Raw genomic sequence first — 20483 nt, 5'->3', positions numbered from 1 at the left:
TGCCCCTCCCCTGCTCATGCTCAGTCTCTCTCTCAAAAATGAATAAACATTAAAAAAAATTTTTGAAAACCCAATATTTTATTTAAAAAATTTTTTTAATGTTTATTATTCTTCAGAGAGAGACAGAGCACAAGCGGGGAGGAGCAGAGAGAGAGGGAGACACAGAATCTGAAGCAGGCTCCAGGCTCTGAGCTGTCAGCACAGAGCCCGACGCGGGGCTCGAATTCACAGACCACGAGATCATGAACTGAGCCGAAGTCAGATGCTTAACCGACTGAGCGACCCAGGTGCCTAGAATATTTTATTCTAAAGGATTGTTTTAATACCTCTTCAAGTATCAAATAATAAATCGGGTCTTTTAGTATTGGCTTCCACTCTGCACACTATTCAAACAAACAATGAGCATATTTCAAAGCCACCATAAGCTGCTTCAAATTCTTCTTGTAAACAACTGCATGTTCGAATCCTCCTAATTTTTGATATCCAGTATCACTGTCCAGATTAAAACTTCTTTCAAGATCCCATGTTATAGATGTGCACTTATCCTACCTTGGGGAAGACCCCCCCCCCCGAAGTCAGTGATATCTGCATTTAAGGTAGAAAGATGGATTTGTCCTAAGCAAGTGACAAGAGACAGAGACGGGGGGGGGGGGGGGGGGCAGGGGGAGAGAGAGGGAGAGAGAGCAGAGAAAGCAGTACCCTCCACAAAGCGATCAGTGAGCATGAAAGTCCGCAGGTAAAAGAGAACACAATACCCTCTGGCGATGGCAAGTGTCTGGATCAAAGCGGTGAGCAGAGTGGTGAGACAATGAACAGAAACCTGGTGCCACAAGGGTCTTTTTATTCTGGAAGGCTCGGGGAGTCTCCAGAAGACCACGTGGCAAACAACCATGACCCTATCTTGGGATGATCCATCACTCTGGCAGAAACTGGCAGAAGGCAAGTCTGCTGCAGGGAGGACGTAGGAGGCTGAGAGTCAAACTGGAAAGAGGGCAGCAGTAGCAGTGGGAGAAGAAATGCAGAGAAGACTGGTAGAGGCTTTTGGGAAGGGGACTAGACAGCACATCTGTCTAGGAATAATTCCTATTCCTCTCTTTGTGGAAATAATCTTTTGCTTTAGGTAAATGTAAAATAAAACCACTGTGCTCTGAAGCAGAAAAAAATATATACCTAAATAAACTACCACTGTATTTTCTTGGCTCCACATCAACAAATGTAAAAAGCATCGTTAACTTAATAATGTGTGAGGAGGGAAGTCAACGCTACCACATAACAGGAGAGAGGGCTGTGAAGGCTGATGGTCAGGGAAGGAATTAAAAGCTCTAGAGTCTAACTTGGAAATTTCCTGCTTTACGCAACTAGAATGAAGTCAAAGAATAGCCCCCACTTCCCTGTCCCCCGGCCTCCTACCCCGGGGGTGGGGGTGAAGAGAAAGAAAGTACTTCTCATCAGTGAGCACCCAGTGGTGAACACAGCCTCCTACCCCGGAGGTAGGGGGGGAAGAGAAAGAAAGTACTTCTCATCGGTGAGCACCCAGTGGTGAAAGTGGGTGAGAAGAGTTGCCAGGAAGTCTGGGAATACCCCCTGCCAATTGGCAGCCACACTTTGACCCAGACTGTGGTCATCAGCCAGGTGTGCTAAAGCAATCTGGGTGAAAAGGGACACCGCACCTTGCCCCATCCTCCCATTCCCAGGACCAGTGTGGGTCACAGTGTCTGCTGTGGAATATTTGTTCCCTGGAGAACATTCACTCAATGCCCCGAGTATATATGAAGCGCTGGGCCCACGCTGGGTGCTATTCTAGGCACCAGAGATGATACCAATCAAGGCAGACAAGGACCTGCTCTCACTGAATTGACATTCTAATCAAACTGCATGATAAACACTAAGAATTACATAGTAAAGAAAACTGATTAATGCATCTGACCCTGGGATCTTTATTATCATTATCTCTTTTTGAGAGAGAGAGACAGAGGGAGTGTGGGCAGGGAAGCGGCAGAGGAAGCAGGAGGGGAGAGAGGAAGGGGGGGGGAGAGGGGGAGGGGGAGGGGGAGAGGGGGAGGGGGAGGGGGAGGGGGGAGGGGGAGGGGGAGGGGGGAGGGGGAGGGGGGAGGGGGGGGAGGGGGGAGGGGGGAGAGGGGGGAGGGGGGGGAGGGGGGAGGGGGGAGGGGGGGAGGGGGGGAGGGGGGGAGGGGGGAGGGGGGGAGGGGGGGAGGGGGGAGGGGGGAGGGGGGGGGAGGGGGGAGGGGGGAGGGGGGAGGGGGGAGGGGGAGGAGGGGGAGGGGGAGGGGGAGGGGGAGGGGGAGGGGGAGGGGGAGGGAGAGGGGGAGGGGGAGGGGGAGGGGGAGGGAGAGGGAGAGGGAGAGGGAGAGAGAATCTTAAGCAGGCTCCATACCCAGCATGAGCCCAAAGTGGGGCTTGACCTCAGGATAAGATCATGACCTGAGCTGAAATCAAGAGTCAGACGCTTAATCAACTGAGCCACCCGGGTGCCCCAGATCCTTATTATTTTACCTAAATAAATAAACAGACCACATTTATGCTGAAAAACTCTACTCAACATTTTTCATCAACCCTCTAGCTCACTCTCTTGTTTCTTCTCCAAAGTTTGCATGTCAAGCTCTAGGCCCTGCAATCACAGGTGACCGGTTTCCTTTTTCTCTCACTCCCAAGACATTAATTATTTCCCTATGTTCCTCGAACCTACCACAGTGCTCTGCATATAGGAGGTAACTGTTTACTAAAAAAACAGAATTTAAAATAAGTCACTGGGTGATCTATTTAAAAAAAAAAAAAAAAGCTAAGTAAATAGGTTGGCTCAAATAGCAGAGCCAATTTTCTCCAGTTAAATCTCATGTGTATACATAAAAGAATCCCTACCACAGTAAAGGCACATGCAGCAGTTAGGGAAACTCGCAGCTCTGTAACATATGCTCCATTATATTTGTTCATAACGAATGTATTTCACCAGACACAGGGTGGTTCGCTACGTGAATAGCGTCGTTCCTTACACTTCACTCCCTGCTTCGCTATCAAGAGATGGTTGCCAAAACCAATATTGTACTGAAAAGTGATTTGTTACCTTTTCAACATGTTTTTTGTTCACACCCTTGTCAATGACAGAATATTACTTAACTACTAAATAGTCTAACAATATTTTATCTTTCATTTAGTCTTTTAACACTTTAACAAAGTGACTAAAACACTCTGAGCTTGCTTCCTTGCATTTCAGAATTTATGCCAATTGCTAATAACATAAAACGTATATCCTTTTAAAGTAAAAACTATTGAAGTAAAATGCCATTAAGCAAGTTTAAAAAGATCAGGTTAACTAAAATATGGGGAGTATTTTACAGTTTATAAAACACTTCCACTTTTCATTTTTAAATATGATTTAATCCTCACACAGCTCTGTGAGCTAGGAAGCATTATTATTATTATTATATTACTCATACTTTACAGAAAAGTAAAATTCCATTGATCTGATTAAAAAAACACAAACTATCACTTGGTTGAGCAAGAATCTGAATTTCTATTTTCAGATTCCAAATTCTAGATCTTTCCATGGGTTGGACAGTTTCTACCCTTAACACTGTTCTCAACATATCTAGGTGACTAAATACATGAGTTTAAGAGTTAGCAAGAGAATACGATTTCCTGACTAACATAAACTTTAACGAATGTAAGGACAGTACTTAAAATACACAAAAATGATCATTATTAAGGCTATCAATTATGCACATGAATAGATACCTTTCAGAACTACTAAGAATACAAGGAGATGCTAGCAAGGTGCCAAAGATTAGACTGTAAACCCCATGAGCACCAGGACTTGTATTTCTTGTTCACTGCCCTATTCCCAGCGTACTCAACAAACACTTGCCGAATGAATGAAGAAGTATTAACATGGAATACAAAAGGGAGGCTTTCAGATATAGAAGAATGAATGAAGTTAATTTATATTCAAATCCAGGAGACCAGGTGCCATCTAAGTCGTTAGGTTATTCCTGAGTAATCTGTAGGTAGGTGTCTATAACTATGCTGTGCACATACGGCTCCTGCCCTGTAGGTAATAAACTGTGTGAGATCTAGAATTAGAAGTCAGATATTGAATCCTCTTGAGTGCCTGATTAACCAACCTTTACTAGATGAGTTATTTTCAACCCTGTCTGTACATTAGCATGCTACCTGGAGAACTTAAAAAGAAATGCCTGGAGAGCCCTATTAGATACCAACTAAATCTCTGAGGGTGGGGACAGGCTGATTTTATTTTTAACGTTCACATTTGCTATGATACCCAGTGACAGGTAAGTGCCATTACTATAAACCAATGGTTCTCAAACTCTGGTGTACAGGAGACCCGGAGGGCTTGCTAAGATTAACCCCACCCCCAGAGATGCAGATTCACGAGGTCTGGGGTGGTGCCTGAAAATGTGCATTTTTAATAAATTTCCAGGTGACCTTGATGCAGGGCTGAGAAGCACACCCTGAGGTTGACTGCTGTGCACACCATCTACAAGGTCTCTGGAATTGAAGAATAAATGTAAGGGACAGGTGAACAGAAAGACATGAAAAAATATACAAAATTTACATATTAAAAGAAGAACTTCATGCTCAATACCACTGATCATTAGAAAAACATAAATTAAATCCATGATGAGATACTCCTACATACTTATGAGAATGGCTAAAATTAAAAACAAAACCCAAATAACCCCAGTGCTGGTGAGGATGCACAGCAAACACACCTCTCCTGTGCGGCTCAAGGGGACACAGGGGGGGTTCACCATATTGGAAAGCAGTCGGTCAGGTTCTCAGAAGTTGAACGTGCACTTCCCATACCAGCCCAGAGCCCCATGCCTGGGTATTCATCCAGGAGAAATTAAAACTGATATTCCCGTAAAAACCTGTACACGAATGTTCTGTAACACCTTGATTTATAACGTCCCCAAGCTGGAAACAAGTGAAACGCCCTTCAGCTGGTGACTGGATAAATAAACTATGATACATGCACACAGTGGAGCACCAGTCACAGTACACAATGCAACCAGCCACGGATATTAACAACACTGTGGCTGACTCTCAAATGCAGTCTGCATTTGAATGAAAGAAGCCACTTAGATGGCTGCATATTGTACGATTCCATGTATGCAACATTCTGGAGAAGTTAGAACCATACAGAGAAAAGAAAGAAAAAGAAAAACAGTTACTGCCAGGGGCTAAAAATGGGGCGAGGCTTCGACTACAGAGGGCCGCCCATTGTATCATTATACACGTCTAAACCACCATAAAATGGAAATGACTCCAACCTCAGGAAATAATAACTTGACAAGACAACTCTTTTCTTAAGTATGATGTACGTTGTCCCCAGGACACATGATTTGGTCCTTCCCATTCTAGGTTCAGGTTGCTTTCTGAGCACGGACGGCATCCCACACTCTCAAAGTAAGCCACCAGGAGGAAAAAACACCCAGGGCTCACAGTTTGTGTTTAAACTTGCCGCTGACTCATTTCACCCTTGATAACTGAACCTTTCTCTCCTAATAACTTTAATTATAGCCATGTCTCATCCTAAAGCTTCCCTTTTCCTCAGGAATGTATTTGTTAGCCTTGTGACCTCCTGACTGTGAGACACTGGGTAAACATGTCACCTCCAGGATTCAGTCTGCTAAAAACAGAGCCTGCGTTTTTCGTGCATTCCTCCCTCGCATGTGGATGTCGTGAAGACTAGGAGAAATGATGTACGGGCACGGGGTTACTGTTGTGATGCTTGAAATAAACTTCATGGAATTTGTTCTAAACTTGTAAGTACAATAAATACCCTATTCCTCTCTGCCGTAACACAGCAACTATTCACACCGGAAACGGTATCCTTAGGCACTATTTCCTGAGTGTATTGCCAAAACCACAGGATCTGGAAAAGGAGGACCCAGGTCTGAATCTCACTACGTAACGTATTTTGTGACCTTGAGTCAACTGCTCACCTTCTGTGAGCCCCACTTCAAGTACCTGTTTCTCTGGGGCATACTTTGAAGACAGTATGAAACACATAAATAAGCTACTATAGAATGTCTGGTATGATTCCCACTCTGTGACCTCTGCTTGGTAGACGTGACCAAGCAAGAGATTCACTCTCAGCTGGATGAGGCAGATTCCCCCAGTGTCCTCAGAGTTCAGCAATGCAGATCTAGGACCTGGGAGATTCAAACAAATTGTTCACTACCCAAGAGTCTTACGACAAATCAAATCTTCAAGAGATAAATGAAACGCTTGAAGGGAGAGGAAAACCAAACAGGCACGTGTCTTAAAGAGTTAGTGTGGTACGCAGGGAAAAGAACACGGGTTTTGATGTCACCCAAACCTGAGTCTGAATTTCAGCATTTATGATCTGAGGGAAGTTATATTACTTTTCTTTGCACATTTTCTAATCTGTAAAATGGGTATAGTTATCTTGTAGAGTCGTGAGAAATAAATGGTAAGGTAGACAAAGTATGCAGGTGCCATACCCTATGCACGGGTAGGCACTCAAACAATGCTTCCGGTTATGCATTAACTCAACAAGGAATCATGAAGTATCATATACATCAAGCTCTGTATGAAGCGTGGCTATCACTTCGACTATTCCTATTTTCCAAAAGGACTAGGGCAAATCTAAGGTGAAGGCAAAGCAGATGGTGTCTTTACTGCTCCATAAAAAGGGCATTTCTCACTGCCAAAGAGCTCCCTGACAGCTTAGTGCCCTGATTAAAACACCACAACAGAATCAATCCAATTTGAATGAACCATTTTTCCTCACTTACTCAGTTATTTCTTTGGTACTGAAAATCCTGCCTTAATGTAAAACTTCCTGGAAAGTAACAACTCTGTGAAACAGGAGGAGGAGGAGGAGGTCGGCTACACCTGGCCCTAATGCTCTCTTTTTATCCCTGGCGTCTCTTGTCTTCCGGTTCCACTGTTTACTAGCTTTGTAACCCTGGGCATATCACTTACCCTCTCTGAAGCTGCTTCATCATGAAGATGGGAATGGTACCGCTTAGCTTCACTGATGCAAGTAAGGATGTATGGGAAAGAGAAACTACATGGGTGGGAAACACAAAGCAGAAGGGAAGAGAGACACAGAAGGGAGTCAGACAGACACTGACTCAGAGAAGAGGAAGAGGGAGAGAGGCAAACACACAGGAATAAAAAATTTGCATAGGACAGAAATCTCACTCAATGAGCATAAACCCTTAGTCAGGGATGTAATCCAGCCTGAAAAAGTCAGTCTCTGTTGTGAAACTTATGATTTTTAGCATTTCCCACCAACTAATGGTCATCCAGCAAGTAAATGCTAATGGCTTGATCAATATCATCAAGGAAAACATGAAGACAAAGTGAGGGCCACAGAGATGATAAAACTGTCTAAGGAAGAGCCAGCAACTTAAGTTTTCATTAAATGCTTAAATGTTCTAAGCAGTCACACTTAAACTGAGCCATACTTAATTCCTAAGCATGGTGCTATCTGACACTGAAAACTGTGTATTAGCATATACACCATACGTTTGCACCAGTAGGTAAACGGATATGCACACAAAAATCATTTATGTTGAATTTTTGAGCAATTTAAAGGATTTTCCAAGACAATATAAATTGCTAACCTTTGCTCATTTTAGATCCCAACCTTCTGAACGCTAGCTGTCTTCTTATTCTCTTCTTTACTGATGAGGTTATTATTGAAGAGAAAAGGTGTGTTATCATCACAATGCCTTCACTAGGGTCTGGCCCTCTTTTTCTAGTTGAATAATTCAGTTTTATAAATATTAACCAAACTCTGAGTATGTGAGGAGCAAAAGGAATATAGGGAGGATTAAGCAATTCCTGCCTTGAAGGGTCCTGGGCTCTCGGTTAATGGCAGGCCAGCAATGCACACTGTTTGGATAGGTGGTTATATTCTATCATATGACAAAGAGATTTGTGCGCTGAAGACTATCAGGACTGAGTCAGGCTGGTCAAAACTTTTCCCAGTTGAAAAGCACCCAACATATTTCTAGGCACAGCCAAACCTTTTGCCTCTTGGCACCACCTTTGTTCTCGTCTCTTTCCTTTCAGGTTTCAACACTCACACATGGCCTCCCAGCTTTCGAAATTGCTAATCTTCTCTTTAACCCCACTGTTCACCTGCACCTGTTTAAGAGCTCCCAGATCCGGCCCCTCCATCCACAAAAATCTCCATTTGCTTTTCAATAGAAACCACCAGGCTTCTATACACTCCCAAATGATGTGAAATGCACAACCTGGCCTTGACAACAAAACCACCCCCTTCTCGGAAGAAATCATAGTCTACTGTTAATTGGCCAAATTAATGCTGATGTTGCTCGTCAAGGGCCTAACAAAGCACTGAAAAATGGTAGTATGAGAAGGTAAAACCAATGGTCACAAACTGACAGTTTTGTTTGCACAGTGTTTTAACAACTGGTAATGGAAAAATAGTTGAATTTCCGGGTTTCCCCAGATAACCTCAGGATCTGAGCACAGTGGGTCCTCACCTATTATTCCCAGCAACAACAGACAGGCATGCGTGGCAGGTGTCTCCTTCAGATAGGGCATAAGCTCTCAAGTATTTGACGGTTCTCCTGAAGATTCTTGTGACCGTCAAGGACCTGTGCTGTAGGTACCATGTGCCCAGACATCAAGCTGGAGTTCAAGGACTAAAGCAGTAAGCAAAACATCAAAGTCCCTACCTTGTGGAACTGCATTGTGGTTTTGACAAGATATAGAAGGAAAAGGAAAGCAACCCACTAGGAATAGCGAAGTGAAGGTATTCTAATATTCCTGAGGAGCTCCCCATTCATGGCAGCCCAGGTAAATCCTTCTGTGACGTGAATGGTCACTCACTATTCTATCAGCTTTGATAACTAAATTAAGTGTGTTAAAGTGAGGGTACAGAGGTGATTTGTGAGTCCATGTAATTACAAGATTACAGTATAAAATGTCCCCATCACTGAAACAATTTCTAAGTTCACTCGTGGATTCCATTATCTCCACACCTTATATCCTACATCCTCTGTGTAGGATATACAATTTAGAAATACGTCTAAATTTCTGGTGAAGGTCTTCAGATTAGTAAATGTTCGCCTTTCCTCTAAGCATTTCAATGTACCAATAAAATTACATTTCAGATTAGATTTTTTAATACTAAAGACCACAGATTCAGTCCATTCTACTTTTGATCACAAAGTGAAGACCTTGTATTTCAAAGGTTTCTAAATATCAAATTATTGTCTAATGTCCTCAAGTTCTGCCTGGCTGAGCTGCACTACAAATTCTCATGCCTGCTAATTCTATAGCTGGTGAGTGAATAAAGGATGGCAGGAAGATTGCTTGATGACTTGAGGAAGTGTCCTACAGGGGTACTGCACATTCTAACTAAGTTCTCCTGATGCCAAAGTGCAGGAAACCAGGAGTTGGAACAGTGAAGACAGTTTAAGTAAAAGCATCAAGGAAGAGAGAAATCGCCTGAACATATTGTTTAGATAAATGAAAATCACTTTACTCAAGAAAGTACAGTCACGTCTTCCCTAAACCAAGTCATATTGCTGGGTTTCACAACTTGGGTTAATTAACAACATGATTCTCGTTTAGGGAAATGGAATCTTTTTTCTTTGGAACTGTTCCCTAACTCAGTTATCATCGCCACTACCAAAGGTAAAAATGATCTCCGATCAATCTTGATTTATGTGCCTCCAAGAATTACAACTAAGAAAAATGGGTGGCACCAGCAGGGAGGCCAGGCTACGCATTAAGTGACTCAAACCCAGGTCTTCTAGCTGCGAAGCTCATATTCTTTCCACCATGTTCTACTGGCCCTTTCTCAATATCAATAATACGTGAAATCTAAAGCAAGCTTTCAGTTTGCCAAGATCCATTATCGCATTAGTTCTTGGTAATAATCTTGGGAAGCTGGGACAGACACAGTATCTCTAATATACAACACAATGGGTCCCCAGGTATGGTATTTATAGGAAAATCTGAAGTTTAAAAAAAAAAATCCAAACCAAAAACCTACCCTTGTTTCTGACTGTGGTTTAAATGTTTATTTGTTTTGGGGGGGGGGGGAGAGAGAGAGAGAGAGAGAGAGAGAGAGAGAGAGAGAGAGTGAGTGTTGGGACACTTGAGAGTGTTGGGACAGGTGAGGGACAGAGAGAAAGCAGGAGACAGAAATTCTGTACTCATAGTGTACAGCCTGACATGGGACTCGATCACACAGATCATGAGAGTATGACCTGAGCTGAAAGCAAGAGTCGGACACTTAACCGACGGAGCCACCCAGGTGCCCCTGATTGCAGTTAGACCAGGGGTCTGTAAACTGTCCAAAGAAGTTGTATCCAATGCCTTGTAATATCCTTAAGACATAAATAACTACTAATAAAAGAATTACTGTGTGCAGTGTAAATATGTTACCTTTTGAGTAATCGTATCTTGAAATGAGTATGGCGTACCTGTTATGTTTACATTCTCGGGACGGCAAATACCAGATTTTTGTACTATCTCTACTCTTTCCCACCGTAATCCTGGGCCTGAACTCAGCCTCTGAATCTTTCTGAACATACAGCTCCATGTAGCCCCTATCAAATGACTGGCAGTATTGTATCAGCCATACAAATAAAAGCTGCATTTTCCTAGTCTCACTCTCTCCTATATTGTATAGCTGTGGTTTCTTGCATTTTTCTTTGCTTTTGATTTGTTATTAATAGTTCTCACATTATTCCATGTTTGCATATATTGTCTTCTCTGCCTTTTATTTATCTCGGAGCACCGAATGCAATCACTTATATACAGCAGTCCCTCGAAGTGTTTTGAACGCACCTAAGACAAATGTGTGGTATTTATTGGAAAAATCTAAAGCTAAAACAAAACAAAACAAAAAGAAAACAAACACCCCCGCCCCAAAACTGTCCTTGTTTCTGATTATGGTTTAGACCACCAGGTCAGTAAACTTTTTCTGTAAGGTGCCAGGTAGCAAACACTAAAAGCTCTGTTTGCCAGATGGTCTCCGATGTAACTACTCAACTCTGCCATCATAGTGCAAAGCACACACAATGTGGAAACGAGTAAGTGTGTCTACATTCCAATAACACTTTATTTTGGATGCTAAAACCTGAATTTTATGTAATTTTCACATGTCACAAAATATTATTCTTCTCTTAAATTCTCCCCCAGCAACTTAAATGTGTTGGCAAAAAACAAGCATTCTTGGCTTTCAGGACCTAGAGAAACAGGCAGGCTGGGCTTGACTCACAGGCTGTAGTTCACTGACCTCTGGCCCAAATTTGTGGTTCTCAAAATGAGAACTTCGGGTGGTCTGCACGATCCTTTCAGCAAGTCCGACTACCGATGTGTGAGGCCAGATTTTCTTTATAGGCTTCAACCCAAACAACGTACCACAGCGGACTGAAGGCGGAAGCAAATGCGAGGGTCCAGCTGCCTCCTATTAAAGCCACAAACTGAAGAGATTTGCAAAAATGGAAAACAATTTCACACCTCTCACTCATTTTTCGTCATGTTTGGAAAATACATGGTTATATTTCATAATCCTCCTTACGGTAACACATTAGGGACTTATCACTGATTTTTAAAACGGATTAATATTTTTAAGAAGGTCTCAGTTTTGATTTCTAACGTGATAAATGTCAATAGCTACCACCCATGTAATAAACAAATGCTCTCCGGAGGCCCTCGGTAGATTTTTTAAATGTAAAGGGATCTTGAGAGCAGACGGTTTGAGAACCTGCTGCCGAGCCACAGCTGGGTTAACTTACTGGCCGCGGGTTGCGGGGAGGTGGCTTGCACGTCACTTCCTCAGACCCCCTGATTTCAATCTCCATCTTGACTTGTCCCCACCAAAGGGCTTCCTGGCGTTGCTGTGATCGGGTCCCCACTCGGCAAAACTGAATCCCACGCAATTTAGGTTTGTGTAAATAAAGGTGGTGAGAGCGTGGTGGTGATTTTCATGAAAGGACCCTTGAGCTCTGTGCAGACCAATAAAACTGTTTCAGCCTTTACTTTGCCAGACTAGGCAACTTGAAGCAAGACTCTCTCCCTGGCTTGTAGTTTCCAGTCTTTATAAAAAAAGAAAAAAAATTATTATCATTCCTTCCCTTCAGAACATCTCTCAAAACAAATATTCACTGGCTCCTGTATAAAGCCTGGTCCCTCCGACTTGGCTCCGCAAAAACTGTGGGCTCCCGATGCTAATGAGCGTCCTCACAGCAGCATTAAATCTAAAGAAACAGAATCCATCGCCCACGGTGCTACTTTGCCAGCACTAATAAGGCACCGAAAATCGCATTTGCAAGTCGTGTGCGCACATCCTAGAGAATACTTGAAGAGGGTATTAATATTTTGCTTGCTCTGTCATTTGAGATTTAAAAACTTCTGAAAAGAGTATTTTAGGAGAAACAAAAAGGGAAAGTTGTCTTAATTCCAGTGTTACATATATAGGGGAAGCCGATACAAGGAAGCATTTCTTTCAGTATAAGTCTACTTTGTCTCAAAGTTTAACTGTCTGTCCAAATGATGTGAAGTAGTGCCGGCCTTGGGAAACCACCCCCAACACCACCCCCTGACCATCTGAGAGAGAATTAAAGACATAATAACCACGATTCCAACACGTATCATTTTGCTGAACTGCACACTCTTCATTAGAAAGTGCGTCACCGTGAGCGTACGATTCTACAAAGCTTTACAGCTATCTCTTAGGGAATAATACTTTTGTAAACAACAACAAAGGAGGAAGAAATTTATATTTTTGGCTATTTATCCTTCACTACGTATCATAAGATATCTTTTTAAAAAATCAAGAATTTTTGATCTTGATTATGATTGGGTAATTTGTCATTATTGGCTCCAAGCAGAAAAACGAAATACATGTGGCTACTTTGACCAACACCAAAAACTGAAATTCACTAGCATCTTTAAGATCGGAAAGACACTAGCAAATCATTATATTACCTGTTTGGGGGATTATTACCCATTTGGGGGAACCGCGCAATTTATATTAGAAGGATTTTGGTAGCTGAAGAAGAAAAAAATAGACTAAAATGTGGAGAAAATGCTTACTGTTTAAATCCACATTAAAGCAAAAGTCTCATCAGGATTGCAAAACATTCCAAATTGTGAAACTTAAGTTACTTGTAAGATAGACAAAAGTAAAGCTGCTTCCTCAGTCATTTTTTGAGATCTCAGCATCAATTTAAAGAAAATGCTTATATTTAAAAGAAAGCTTATTTCAAAATAGGAATCCCTCAGTACAAATAAGGACATGAAATAAATTTACATGCCCTACCACAGTGCTCCAGCCGTATGCAAATGAAGGTGACGGGAAATTAAAGTTTACAAAAAAGTTATTTGCTTCCCTATCCGATTCTGTAAGGAATAAAAGAGTCATGAGCCGAAAGCAATGACAAACAATGCAAATGCAAAAACGATCAAATTACATAAAGTTGTTAAGTGGATTAAGCGGACAAAGAGGAAAAGAAAAGGACGGATGTACTTCACTGTACAGAAAAGACAGATTTCTGTCAAATACCGTCTACAAAATTTTGGGATAATGAATCACTTCTTTTCCCAATCTCGTTTTTAAATCAAAATTATGTTGGAATCCAAATCGCGATCGCGTGGCATTAATGCTACTACGAAGACAGAAGGGATCAAGAAGATTCTGGTCCACAACTGAAAAGAAAAAACTAGTCTGAGAAAACGGTGCTACTCCTCCAAAGCGGCAAAACCAGAATCAAACTGGTTATTGTGAAGCGTGGCACAGCAGTTTGAAATTTGAAAAACACCATTGCTATTTTAATAAGACAGTTCCGTTTTAATTTCCCAATTCCTCTCCCCAGCAGTGGGACAATACAGTGTAACCATGTCTGGCTGCTGGGGAATTTTCTTAGCACTTTGTGGAAACTGTTGGCTTTCAGAAATGGACAGGCTGATTTGAACCAAAAGTCAGACAAAATACAGAATAGCAACAACAATAAAAAGCAATTTAGAAAGAGGATCAAGCCAAGCAGATAGGCAGACTTTATAAAGTCAGTTTTCTGGGGCGGTGTATCAGGTCAGTTCCCTCCATTCAAAAAGCCAAACCAAAGCAAAGCATGCGGACTTACATTGCTTCTTCAGTTCCTTCAGCTGTTGTTTAAACTGTACAAATTTTGCATTATTTTGAAAGTCTGTGTCACAATTCTTATTCTGTAAAGCCAAAAATTTCTTCTCCACTAATAATTTTAGATCTGGTATCTTCTCTGGACGTTCTTCTTTTACCTGAGGAAGACAAACAACACAATTGCCTTAGTTTAAGCTTAACAATGACACCGTTTTGTGAACATTATTTTTATCTCATTTCATTCAAATAAAAATACAGTGAGGTAGAAAACACAATCCCAACAGAACCAGAGAGCTTGGGACTTGTTCCAGAACAGATGGCCGGTAAACGGTTGGGGAGCCATTCATCCCATCTCCTCATCACTTTCTTAAACCCTCCCTCCAATGCCCGACTAACCTCCTGTCTCCTGACAACTACTAGGGAAAAATCTCACACCAGAGCAACTCTGTGCCCTCCAACGTCAAGGGAACCTGGGCCTCATGGCTTCCTCCTTTTTGTCAGGTCTGCTCAGTCCCCTCTCCTCCTCTTCTCTGGCTCTCTGTCCCAGCAGGAGAGAGAGGCTCCTACTTCACAAAGAAGTTGAGGCTTTAATCTTGAACTCTGCCATCTGCAGCCACAAGGAATAAGTGTCCCCTGTTCTGTTCAAAGCTAAACTGTCAATCTATCTTCTTTTTGTTCCCCCCCAATATTTTACTGTCAAACTTCTAAACATGTGGCCAGGTTGAAAGAATTGTGTTTTACCACTCATCTACCTCCTAGATGCCACAACTGACATTTTGCTATGTTCACTTTATCACCATAGCGATCCATCTATCTGTTCTTTCCATCCTTAATCTTGCTTCAAGTTCATTCCTAATTTATCCTCACGTCTGTCAGGCCACACCTTCTTTCCCCCAAAACCTCTGAATTGGCTCCTTACTCCCCAGTTTAACAGCCAAACTCCTCTAACCCCTGCCCGCTCCGCTCAGGTACTTTCTCTTCGTAGTCTAGCTCCTTGGAAAAATCATCTGTACCCACTGTCTCTAGTTCCTTGACCTCAACCTTTAGCCACTGCCATCAAGCTGCTGCCCCCCGCCCCCGCTCCCCACCCCCTTCACTGTGACTGCTCTTCTTTAGGCCTTCATATTTGGCTTCCTGATGCCCCTGCACCAAGCAAAATTCACCAAACTCTCCCTTGCAGCCCAACTCTCCCTTAAGCCCAACATGCTTTAGACTTTTACCATAGCCCCCTTAATATTCGACTGCATTGATTTTTACATGTCTACTTACCCTAGCAAAATGCAGACTCTTTGAAAAATGTGTGATTTATCATTGCGTTTGCCAGCACGTGGCATGTAGTAGATAGTATTCAATATATGTACTCGACAGATTTCAAACAAATTAATCTTACATGCCCCAAATATACTTCCCCACTAAAACCCACAAATGATCGACTTAACTGACATTAGGAGAGCATACAGGACAATTTCTAAGCTGGAAGACAACTCAGAGGTCATCTAACCTTGATGTCTACCTTCCTCAGTTTCATAAATAAATAAAATTATATAGAAAGAAGTTAAATGACTTGTTTACTATAATCCAGTTGGTTGGAGGCAATGTTAAGGCTGCAAACAGATACAGAAAATTCTTGCTTTTGGTTCCAGTCCGTGGAATATATTCATCTCTCTGAATCTGAGTATCAACTAGTGTGAAGTCAACAGATTACCTGTAATTTATCTGTTTCAATTACCCTTTGTCATGGAAAAAAGAATTGTATAATCTTCTTTTGTTTAACTGCTATGCACTTTAATTAGCTAAAATCAAAAAATGAAAATTAACCATGAAACCAAAATGCCTAAATGTAATTTATGGTACAGAGTGTAGAAACTGTTTTCTCATTGCATGGGTGATATTCAACCAGTGCTGGATCCATCATCAAAGAGAGCTGTGAGAAATATGGAGAGGCTTTAATGACACATCTCATACATAATTAAAAATTTTAAATAAGTCCTGTACGGCTAAAGAACCAATAAAGCTCAGTTTGGAAAAGAGAAGGTAGAGAGGCAGTTTAACAATGCCTCATGTCTCAAGAATAGGAGATGTTAGACATGTGACTAGCTATCCTCTACCTCTATAATGGACAGGACAGGATGAAACAAGTTCAAGACTGTAGCATGAAAAGTTCAGAGTAGATACAGAAAATAAATGACAAGTTCTCAGAAAAGAATTATAGTCTTTCTCTCTGGATTTATAAAATAAAATGGACTCACATCCACCTGAGACGTGAATAGTGCTATTATAACCAGGTATAAAAGACCTTCTCAAGGTCTTTTCTGGGCTGCAATTGTTATTTAATCTGGGGCAATCAGAGCAGAGCTGAGCAGATGATCAGTAAAGGCAAAAGTTCTTTTCCAGTAAAGTCTCTAGCCCACTCAACATATTTAATGTCCTTAGCCCCATTACCACCCAAGCAGAAGAGCTGGCTGGAAGATGGGGGCGGAGAAGATGGAGAAAGGATAGGCATTTTGAGACTGACAACATGGCGACCTGAAATAGGACTAGGAAAACCTGAATAAGCCAAATTTTGTGATTCAAAATACTCATTTTCCCCAAGGCCAGAACCTCAATGGAACTGCCAGAAAGCACATAAATTCACTGCAGCAAGTATCTTCTCTGGAAATGGGATGCTGCGGTTGGCACAGCTATGCGTGGTAGAGAGAACTTACTAGGCTCTGGCTATCAAAATGAGAGCCTGGAAAATACCGAACTCCTTATCTGTTGAAATCAATGCGGTGAATGGGAACTAAGGATATTTTTCATGGACTCTTGCTTTGTTTGTATCTTCGAGAAATAAGTTGTACAGTCCCAAAATGAGAAGGAAAAGAAGCCATTCTTTGGGTAGCTGATCGTAAGTGTAATCTAGTCCGAAAAAGGTAAGGATGGCCCTCTTTCCCCAGGACAAATCCCAAATACTTCAAAGAAATGTGACATGGCAGGAGATTTTACTGGATCCTTAGTCCATTTCTTTCCCAAAGATCAAGTCCCTTGATGCAGGACTTAAAACCTAAGTGAATTAAAAGACCCTGGGTGTATTAGTTCGCTAAGGCTGTCACAACAACATACCACAGACTAGGTGGCTTCTAGGTAGAAATTCTTTTCTCACAGATCTGGAGGTGGCAAGTCTTTGGCTTGTAGATGGCCATCTTCTCCCTGTGTCATCTGTCACATGGTCTTCCTTCTAGCTGTCCGTGTCCAAATTCCCCTTTTTTATAAGGGTACCAGTCATACTGGATCAAAGCCCATGCCAATGACTTCATTTTAACTTAACTCCCTCTTTAAAAACCCATGTCCAAAACTGTCATATTCTAAGGTACTGGGGTTTAGGACTTCAGCATATTAATTCGAGGGGAACGCAATTCAGCACATACACTGGGTTAATAAATTTTTGAAGCAGAATTTTTTTTAAACACCTCAGAGATTATTAATCTTTATGCCATTATAATTTAAAAACGATAGGAACTACCGAGAGGTAAACTTAACAGATACCATACTTACATAATGGGAATTTGATTCTGCCCTCGGGAGAGAAAAAGTCAGGTTTTTATTCACTCAGTACCCACTTCCCTCTCCAGTATTCAGTGAGTGCCTTCCATGTGCTAAGAACTGTAGCTACACTGGAGAGAAACCAGAAAAGTCGATCAGGAGCACGTGGTGAACAGCTCTGAAAGTGAGACCTGGCCTGATGGCAGCAGGAACGACAATTTTAGGAGGTTTTAGGGAGTAAAGTAAGAATACCATAAGAAACTTTTTTTAATCACTGCTGTAGTTCAAGTATATAAGATGCACTTCAGACAGGGAGGGGGGAGGAAGTTACTGCTGTAGGTTGACTAATGGCAGAGGGGCTGACAACCGGACCGCATCACGATGCCATTTTTAAAGCACAATGGCCAAGTCTTTTTGTGAGAGCGGTGACTCCAAGATCTGTAACAGTTAATATGGGCAACCGAGGAAAGGACATTTTCTTGAGGAAAGAAGGGGCAATCCTGAACGTCTGTCTGAGTGGAGAGATCTGGTACACAGCGGGAGAGACATTTTAAATGAGATGGGAACAGAAAGAAAAGAGACGCAAAAGGAACTCTAAAAGAAGCAAAGAAGAAAACCAGGGGTGAGGAATGCCACAGAAGAAAGAAAAGGGAAAGTTTCCTTGACAGAGATGCTCGTCCTTGGGGGAAAATGACGCCAGAGAGCTCAGGTAAGATAAGGTCTAAACAGAGACTGGACTTCATTACAAGGGATTTTGTACCCTGGAGCGGAACGATTTACCCATCTTAGCCTATCAGCCTGTGAAGCTTCTCTCAGGCAAGGGCTGTTTGCCTGGGGTCTAGCGCACTTCCTGTTGTATAGTAGGTGTTTGAAAGATGTTGAGGAACAAGTGAACTATGGGGCAGCCAAATGGTACTGTCTTGAGAGGAGAAAAGAGATTAAGGGAGTTCTCGTTAACAGATGAACTAAAGTTCGGCAGTAAAGGAAGAGAGATGGGAGTCGATCATGGGAGAGACTCCTTTATTTGCATGGAGGTTAAGAGTAGCTTGAAATCAAAATGACAAAACGGAGGAAAAAGAACATGTAACCCGGGATCAGACAGATCTGAAACAACCCTATGTATGGATCTTGGGACAATCCTTCCAGGCCTCAGATTTCTCTTACCTCTGAATTAGGAATCAGGAACACCGACTTCAGTGCCGTGAGGATTAATTAAATCATGCTTGTGTTTAACTGTGGCACACTGTGGATGTTAAAAAACTTTTGTTCTTTTCCTTTTACCTCTGGCATACAGCCTTGAACAAGTTTGTGGGCTAAGGGGGAGGAGCCAGTGGGGAAACATAAATCACAAGTGCTAAGAGAAAGCAGGTAACAGATTTAAGAAAATCATTCCAGTACAAGGGCAAAAACTAGAGAGGAAGCAAGACCAGCTGGGAAAGCAAAACCACAGCCTTTACCAGGTGTCATAAATGCCTACAGGGCTGGTCAAGCAAAGATCTGAGGAAACCCCCAATAAAGGACAACAGGAAGTGGTGAGGACCCTGGTAAGCAGGCAGTACAAGCCCCAGGTGAGAGGAAGTTGCTACACAGCTCCAGATGTCTGTGGCCCCGCGACAGAGCAAGTCCGAGTTTTTAAAGAAAAATCAGAAATCTAGATTTCTGTGACACATTTTCTAGTTTTCAAAACAATGCATAGTCCAGACAATACATCAGCCTAAAGCCCACGAGTTTGAAACCTCTATTTAATGCAGAGGAGATATTTTAGCCATAAAAATAAAAGTACTTCTGTGATCCACAATATTTACGGATCCAGTGTAACTCCCAGATTTCTACCTGAGGGATGAAATACGATCCTTTCAAGCAGGACAGAGAATAACGGGAAAAATCATGAAGAAGAGAGGGGAAGTAAAGGATTCCATTTTGATATGCTCACCCAAAGGATTTATGATGAAAAATGTGGGCTCCAGACTTGAGATTAAACGTGACGCTCTGCTACTAACTGAATGACTTTGGAAAAGTTACGAAGTGCATCTAGCCTTAGTTTCCTCACGTCTAAAGAGAAAAGAATCACAGTATTTGCCTCACAGTGTTTTGAGAAAAATAGATGGAAGGAAGCAATGAAGCAGTGAGCTGTCAACCACAGAGAATACTCAATAACACATACTCAATACTCAATACTCAATAACACTCATTACACATCTATCTTTGGGGTGCCTGGATGTACAGGTCAGCAGCTCAGCAGCCTGACATGGAAACACCACACGGAAGAATCACTGTATAGATTTTAATAGAAACCATGGAAACAAATAGGGTTACCAAGAAGACGAATAAATAGAAACAAAAAAGGACCAAGGATAAAACTATGAGAATACCACATTTATGGGGCAGCTAAAGGAACCTAAAAAGAAGAAGGACAAGAGCTAAGATGACAAACAAAAGAAAATCCCCCTGAAGTCCAGGAAGGAATTTCAAGATCTGTCAAATGCTACAGAAAAGTCAAGCTACATAAGGATTGAGACTTGCCCACTAGACCTGGTGACTTGGTCCCCGGAGACTTCAGCAAAAGCAGAGACATGCACAAAGTACAGACTCTGAAATATGCAGACTTTTGTTCAATTAACTGTTTCAAAAAGATGGAGCCAGAACAGGAAAAAACACACAAATACCCAAAAGTTCCATAGGCTCTCCAACTAACTGCTCAGTTTCTGCTCAAGATCACTCGTGAATGTTTAGCTACATTTAACTGGCACCCAACACTCCTGTGACTGTAATATTTCTCTATGTCAGCAAGGAGAAGGCAATCAATGAGCTGGTAACAACC

General features: G+C 42.0%; 1 protein-coding gene across 3 annotated transcripts in view; it reads right to left on the bottom strand.

Annotated features, from left to right (window-relative positions):
- NSMCE2 (NSE2 (MMS21) homolog, SMC5-SMC6 complex SUMO ligase) overlaps positions 1-20483 on the bottom strand; it is a 215157-nt gene that overhangs the window by 134468 nt on the left and 60206 nt on the right. For all 3 annotated transcript variants that reach the window (XM_019459870.2, XM_019459871.2, XM_019459872.2), the window contains one exon: positions 14145-14298. In XM_019459870.2, coding sequence (XP_019315415.1) covers positions 14145-14298 — 154 coding nt within the window. The remainder of the gene's footprint in view (positions 1-14144; positions 14299-20483) is intronic.

This window comes from Panthera pardus, unplaced genomic scaffold (assembly GCF_024362965.1).
Source record: "Panthera pardus isolate Hobbes unplaced genomic scaffold, ASM2436296v1 HiC_scaffold_7, whole genome shotgun sequence".
Taxonomy (NCBI): Eukaryota; Metazoa; Chordata; class Mammalia; order Carnivora; family Felidae; genus Panthera; species Panthera pardus.
The sequence above is the reverse complement of the archived record's forward strand: the minus strand, read 5'-3'. Positions and strand labels throughout refer to the sequence as shown.